Genomic DNA, 6572 nt, shown 5'->3' with positions numbered 1-6572 from the left:
GTTCCACAGGGGTGGTGGATGTGACTCCCGTCCTCCACCCCTAGAAAAGCACTAAGACTGCCATGGAGGTGGCGCGCACATTTGCCACCATGTTCTCGGATATCGCCTTCCGCCAGAAGCTTCTGGAGACCCGCACAGAGGAGGAATTCAAGGAGGCCTTGGTGCATCAGAGACAGCTGCTCACCATGGTGAGCCACGGTCCAGTGGCGCTGAGAATGAAGGAACACAGCACAGTCTCCTTCCCTGCCCACAGACGCCCAGAGGTACAGGGTGGAGGCCGGTATGGACCGGCAGGGTTGGCGGGGGCTTGGGCCGGACAGGGCTAACAGGCGCTCTGTCCTCTCCTCCAGCCCCCAAAGTGCAAGGACTTTGTCCCTTTCGGGAAGGGCATCCGGGAGGACATCGCACGCAGGTTCCCCTTGTACCCCTTGGATTTCACTGACGGTACGTCAGCAGAGCCATCTGGGCCTCTGCTTTCCAGGCCTCGGGCCCACACGTGTGCCTGTCCTGCATCCCCAGCAAACCCTGTCTCCCGTCCCCTATTCCTAGGCATTATTGGGAAAAACAAGGCTGTGGGCAAATACATCACCACCACCCTGTTCCTCTACTTCGCCTGCCTCCTGCCCACCATCGCTTTCGGGTCCCTCAATGACGAGAACACAGATGGGGCCATTGGTGAGGGGCTGGCGGTAGGTGGTGGGTGGGGGTATGCTGGGCAGGGCCCTGGGCTGCAGCGCCCGCCTGACCTCCCCACCCCTACAGATGTGCAGAAGACCATAGCCGGGCAGAGCATCGGGGGCCTGCTCTACGCGCTCTTCTCCGGGCAGCCACTGGTGATTCTGCTGACCACCGCGCCCCTGGCGCTCTACATCCAGGGTGCAGTGGGGGCTGAGGCGGGAGATGGTGCCTGAGACCCCTGGTTCCTGCTAGGCCCTGACCCGCCCTGCCCCCTGCCCGCAGTGATTCGTGTCATCTGTGATGATTATGACCTGGACTTCAGCTCCTTCTACGCATGGACAGGCCTGTGGAATAGTTTCTTCCTCACACTTTATGCCTTTTTCAACCTCAGCCTGGTCATGAGTCTCTTCAAGAGGTGACTGGCCCTTCTGTGAGCTTCTGGGACCCTTAAAGCTTGGGATCTGGCTCAGCCCCCTGGAACCCCAGGGTGATGGGGTGCCCCCACCATATCACTGCCCCAAGGGGCAGGGGTGGACTCAGGCAAGGCCTAGGGCCCTGGTCTTCTTCCTGGCAGGAGGAGGCAGGGACTGTGCAGGGGCTCAGGGAGGCCTCCCCTACCTGCCCCCTGATGACATCCACTCTGATGAGGCTCATCACCTCCTGGCAGGTCGACGGAGGAGATCATTGCTCTCTTCATTTCCATCACATTTGTGCTGGATGCTGTCAAGGGCATGGTTAAAAGTGAGTGCGTCTGGGAGCCACCTGCTGCACAGGGCGCGCAGGCAAGATGGGAGGTTCTGCACTGCCCCTGGCTGGGGGCAGATAGGACCGGCTCAAGCTGAGTGTGTGCCCGTGGTCAAGGGTGCAGTGCTCTGGGAGCCCTGGGCTGGTAGAAGGCAGAGGCTTTCACGCTGGAGGGTGATGGGGCCACCGCAGGTGGGATCAGCAGTGGGGGCAGAGGCACTGGGCCGACTGTGATGAGGTGTCGGAGATGGGACAGGGACAGTAGGCAGGAGTGTGGGTGCATGGGCATGTCGGCAGGGTCCCCTCATCTTCCCCCTGAAGCCCTTTCTCCCTGAGATCCCCTCCTTCCAGGGCCATATGTTGGAGAGGGCTGAGGCCTGTGGGTCTGTGTCCACAGTCTTCTGGAAGTACTACTATGGGCATCACTTGGACGACTACCAGACAAAAAGGACTTCATCCCTGGTCAGCCTGTCAGGCCTCGGTGCCAGCCTCAACGCCAGCCTCCACACTGCCCTCAACGCCAGCTTCCGGACCAGCCCCACGGAGCTGCCCTTGGCCACGCACTCAGGCCAGGCGACCGCTGTGCTCAGCCTCCTCATCATGCTGGGCACGCTCTGGCTGGGCTACACCCTCTACCAATTCAAGAAGAGGTGAGGGGCTGCGTGGGGAGGGGAGGGGCCACATGGGCCAAAGGCTGTGCTCATGCACCTGCTGTCCCCAGCCCCTACCTGCACCCCTGCGTGCGCGAGATCCTGTCCGACTGCGCTCTGCCCATCGCGGTGCTCGCCTTCTCCCTCATCAGCTCCCACGGCTTCCGGGAAATTGAGAGTGAGTTGGGGCTGGGTGGTGGGTGGCGTGAGGTAGCTCCCCAGGCGCTGCAGGCATAGCAGTAGCCTGTCGCCTACTGCAGTGAGCAAGTTCCGCTACAACCCCAGCGAGAGCCCATTTGCGATGGCGCAGATCCAGTCGCTGTCCCTGAGGGCCATCAGCAGCGCCATGGGCCTCGGCTTCCTGCTGTCCATGCTCTTCTTCATTGAGCAGAACTTGGTGGCCGGCTTGGTGAACGCACCGGAGAACAGGTGTGGAGGATGGGCAAGGGTGGGGTGGGTGGGGCCTGGGCCCCTACTGTGGGGCTCTGTCCACGAGTGCCCGTCTGCTGCAGGCTGGTGAAGGGCACTGCCTACCACTGGGACCTCCTGCTCCTCGCCATCATCAACACGGGGCTGTCTCTGTTTGGGCTGCCCTGGATCCATGCCGCCTACCCCCACTCCCCACTGCATGTGCGAGCCCTGGCCTTAGTGGAGGAGCGTGTGGAGAACGGGCACATCTATGACACGTGAGTGTGAGGCAGGCAAGAACCATGGACCCTGAGGAGTGGGGAGCCTCTGACCACATGGGACACAGGGAGGGATGAGGCCCTGTGGACAGGGGCGCAGAGGTGACGCTGGTGGCTCGGGGCGCTGCAGGATTGTGAACGTGAAGGAGACGCGGCTGACCTCGCTGGGCGCCAGCGTCCTGGTGGGCCTGTCCCTGCTGCTGCTGCCGGTCCCGCTTCAGTGGATCCCCAAGCCCGTGCTCTATGGCCTCTTCCTCTATATCGCGCTCACCTCTCTCGATGGCAATCAGCTTGTCCAGCGCGTGGCCCTGCTGCTCAAGGAGCAGGTGAGCGCTTGGCCCTGTGAGGGAGCGGTGTGGGTGGGGACACAGCCCCATGCCTGCCCACACCCGGTCCCTGCTGCCCACAGACTACATACCCCCCGACACACTACATCCGGAGGGTGCCCCAGAGGAAGATCCACTACTTCACAGGCCTGCAGGTGCTGCAGCTGCTGCTGCTGTGCGCCTTCGGCATGAGCTCCCTGCCTTATATGAAGATGATCTTTCCTCTCATCATGATCGCCATGATCCCCATCCGGTACAGGCGGGTGGGCGGTGGACAGGAGAGGTCCCACTTAGAGGCAGAGAATGGGTGGGTTGGGCTGGGTGCCCAGGAGGAGGGGTCCTGCCTAGGGGTGGAGAGTAGGTGGGCTGGGGTGGCCGGTGGGCAGGAGGCGCCCAGCCTAGAGGTAGAGTGGGCGGGTTGGGGTGGGTAGTGGATAGGAGCGGCTCCAGTCTAGGAGTGGAGAGTGGGCGGGCTGGGATAGGCAGGCGGGGAGGAGAGGCCTAGAGCCTCGCCCTGTGGGTGGGCTGGGGTGGGCTAGGATGGGTGCCCACTGCCTTCTCTCTGATCCAGGCTCATCCTCCTGTCCCTCCCTCCCCGCAGCTATATCCTCCTGCCCCGAATCATTGAAGCCAAGTACTTGGATGTCATGGATGCTGAGCACAGGCCTTGACTGGCAGGCCCTAGCCACGCCCCATTCGCTAGCTTCCCATGTCCTCCCAGGCTGGCTCTGGGGCTGTGAGGGGAGGTGTAGGTGTGTGGGTGACTGCTCTGTGCTGCACCTTCTCATGGCTGACTCAGGCCTGGGGCATCTGGGCATTGTAGGGGTGCAGTGGTATGTGCCCACCCCTCCCATTATCCTTTAGCTTTGTGCCAAGAGCATTGCTCAGGGCAACTTCTGCCCAGGGTGGGTGGGACTGAGCAGGATGGATTTTCTTTTGATAAAAGAGTCGATGCCTGAAAGAGAAACCATTTCCTTGATTGTGTAAGGAACTTGCCGTACGCACATTAGAGAATAAAGCTCCTGTTTCTAGGCTCCTATGTGCTACCTCTGTCTCTGCTACTGCCACCCCACCCACACTCTGGGGAGGGGAAGCCCTCCCTGGGGAAGTGGAATGCAAGGGACCGAGTCTATGGAATGCCTCCTGTGGGCTGTCACCTCCAACGTCACACAGTGGGTACTGGCCCAACAGTGAAACATGGAAGATCCAGGAGGCCTTTGCATGGCCATTTTTCCAGGACCTGCAGGGAAAGCGTTCTGGGAATAGCATATGCGAGGGTCCAGAGGAGCGAGGGCTTGGGGCCACTGAGGCGCTGTGGCTGGTGGAGAGCAGTGGGGCGGGAGGGACCATCAGGGTGACAGCAAAGGGCCCTGTGACTCTCAGATGAAAGCTGCCTGCCGGGAGGCCGAGGCCCCGTGTGGAGCACTTATGAACCATCCCATGTGTTGTGCGGATCCTGGATTTTATAGGGCGGGGGCAGCACTGGCGTGGATGGAGGGAGGTGGGAGGACTGCCGATGGCAGGACACGGGGCGGGAATGGTTTGATGGAGGGAGAAGGTGCAGTGTTTCTGGCTTGGTCATTTGTTGTTGGTCAGGGTCTCACAGTGGCAGCCGACAACAGGGAATATTGGCTCAGGGGAGCGCCCTGTGCGTGGCAACAGTGGTCAGCAGGAACACCTGCGGCTCACATCGCCTCCTGGACTAGCTTGACAAATGCCCCATGGACTAAGCAGACAGAAGAGATTGGCTCCGTCTAAAACTGAAAATATATCTGAAATATGCAAATATCTGAAATATGCAAAGAATTCCTGCAAACCAACAAACGACAGCAGCCCCAACAGAAGAGGCAGAGGCTGTGAACAGGGGAAGGAGGCCCAACTGTAACAGGAGTAGCGAGAGGTGCTCAGACCGCTTGGTAATTAGAGAACCGCAAGCTCACATGAGATGCCACCTTACACTGGGTAGCGTGGTGCTGAGTGGGAGATCAGGAGCCCCCAGGGCCCGGAGAACTAATCCAGGTGAGTATGAGCGTACTTGCATGCTCGCATGCTCTCCACCCTGCTGTTTGGGGACGGGTAGCAAGTGTGGAAAAACCAACTCAAACCGTTTTCCTCTACTCTCGCTGTGCACAACAGTCAACACAGAAGATTTCTGTGACCACGTAAGGGATTTCTCATAGGACAGCTGCTGGGTGTCCACCAATTCAATTCAATTCAACCCAACTGCTACCTGCCAGGAGATAGCTTCAGAAACCCCAAGTTGAGAGTTCAGTCCCACAAGACCACCACTTCCTTCCCACCAGTCTGAGGTCTGGGCCTGCAGAACTTCTGACACTCTGTCTTCAACTTGGGGTTCCCACGACTCCTGTTTTGGGTTCAATTAATTTGCTAGAGTGGTTCACAAAAGTCAGGGAAACATTTACTTATATTTAGCAGGTTTTAATTTTTTTTTTTTCTTTTTGAGACAGAGTCTCATTTTTAATGTGCAATGGCCTGATCGGCTCACTGCAACCTCCACCTCTGGCTCAAGTGATTCTCATGCCTCAGCCTCCCAAATAGCTGGGACTACAGGTGCATGCCACTACGCCTGGCTAATTTTTGTATTTTTAGTAGAGACGGGGTTTCATCATATTGGCCAGTCTGGTCTTGAACTCCTGACCTCAAGTGATCTGCCTGCCTTGGCCTCCCAAAGTGCTGGGATTACAGGCATGAGCCACCATGCCCTGCCTAAATTTTTTTTTTTAATTATTTTTTAAGGATTGGGCATTGATGGAGTTCCCAGTGATGAATAAGAGCTAATGGGCCCAGGGCCTTGCCCCCCACCCTACTGGCTTATTAAAAAGGCTGACAGATGAAGAGATGCACAGGGTGAGGTGTGGGGGAAGGGGCACAGAGCTTGTGTGCCCTCCCCGGGGTGTCACCCTCCAGGAACCCCCACATGTTCGGCTATTCAGAAGCTCCCCAAACCCTGGCCTTTTGGGTTTTTAGGGAGGCCTCATTACGCAGGCATGATTGAATAAACCACTGGCCACGGGTGATCAATTGAACCTTCAGCCCTGCCCCTCCCTGGAGGTGTGGCGGGGGGTGGAGACCGAAAGTCCCAGTCCTCTTGTCCTGTCTTGGTCTTTCCATAACCAAGCTACCTAGATGCTGCCAGCCACCTCATTAGCACACAAGAAGACATCAGTGTGGAGTTTCTGAGAGTTTTTAAGTTGTTTGCTAGGAAAGGGGTCAAAGACCAAATACATATATGTTTTTTTTGAGACAGGGTTTCACACTGTTGCCCAGGCTGGAGTGCAGTGGTGCGATCGTGGCTCACTGCAGCCTCGATTTCCCTAGGCTCAGGGGATCCTCCCACCTCGGAATCCTGAGTAGCTGTGGCCATAGGCACGCACCACCATGCCCAGCAAATTTTTGTATTTTTGTAGAGACAAGGTTTTTTTTTTTTTCTTTTTCTTTTTTTGTGAGACGGAGTCTTGCTCTGTAGC

General features: G+C 58.1%; 1 protein-coding gene across 1 annotated transcript in view; it reads left to right on the top strand.

The window, feature by feature from the left end:
• SLC4A11 (solute carrier family 4, sodium borate transporter, member 11) overlaps positions 1-4123 on the top strand; it is a 10697-nt gene extending 6574 nt beyond the window's left edge. The window contains exons 8-20 of the mRNA XM_011974869.1: positions 45-263; positions 351-444; positions 550-675; positions 763-876; positions 961-1093; positions 1346-1419; positions 1820-2072; positions 2144-2250; positions 2333-2501; positions 2585-2758; positions 2889-3084; positions 3168-3337; positions 3686-4123. Coding sequence (XP_011830259.1) covers positions 45-263; positions 351-444; positions 550-675; positions 763-876; positions 961-1093; positions 1346-1419; positions 1820-2072; positions 2144-2250; positions 2333-2501; positions 2585-2758; positions 2889-3084; positions 3168-3337; positions 3686-3755 — 1899 coding nt within the window. The 3' untranslated portion in view covers positions 3756-4123. The remainder of the gene's footprint in view (positions 1-44; positions 264-350; positions 445-549; positions 676-762; positions 877-960; positions 1094-1345; positions 1420-1819; positions 2073-2143; positions 2251-2332; positions 2502-2584; positions 2759-2888; positions 3085-3167; positions 3338-3685) is intronic.
• Positions 4124-6572: the final 2449 nt, after the last annotated feature.

This window comes from Mandrillus leucophaeus, unplaced genomic scaffold, assembly GCF_000951045.1.
Source record: "Mandrillus leucophaeus isolate KB7577 unplaced genomic scaffold, Mleu.le_1.0 Scaffold101, whole genome shotgun sequence".
Classification (NCBI taxonomy): Eukaryota; Metazoa; Chordata; class Mammalia; order Primates; family Cercopithecidae; genus Mandrillus; species Mandrillus leucophaeus.
The sequence above is the reverse complement of the archived record's forward strand: the minus strand, read 5'-3'. Positions and strand labels throughout refer to the sequence as shown.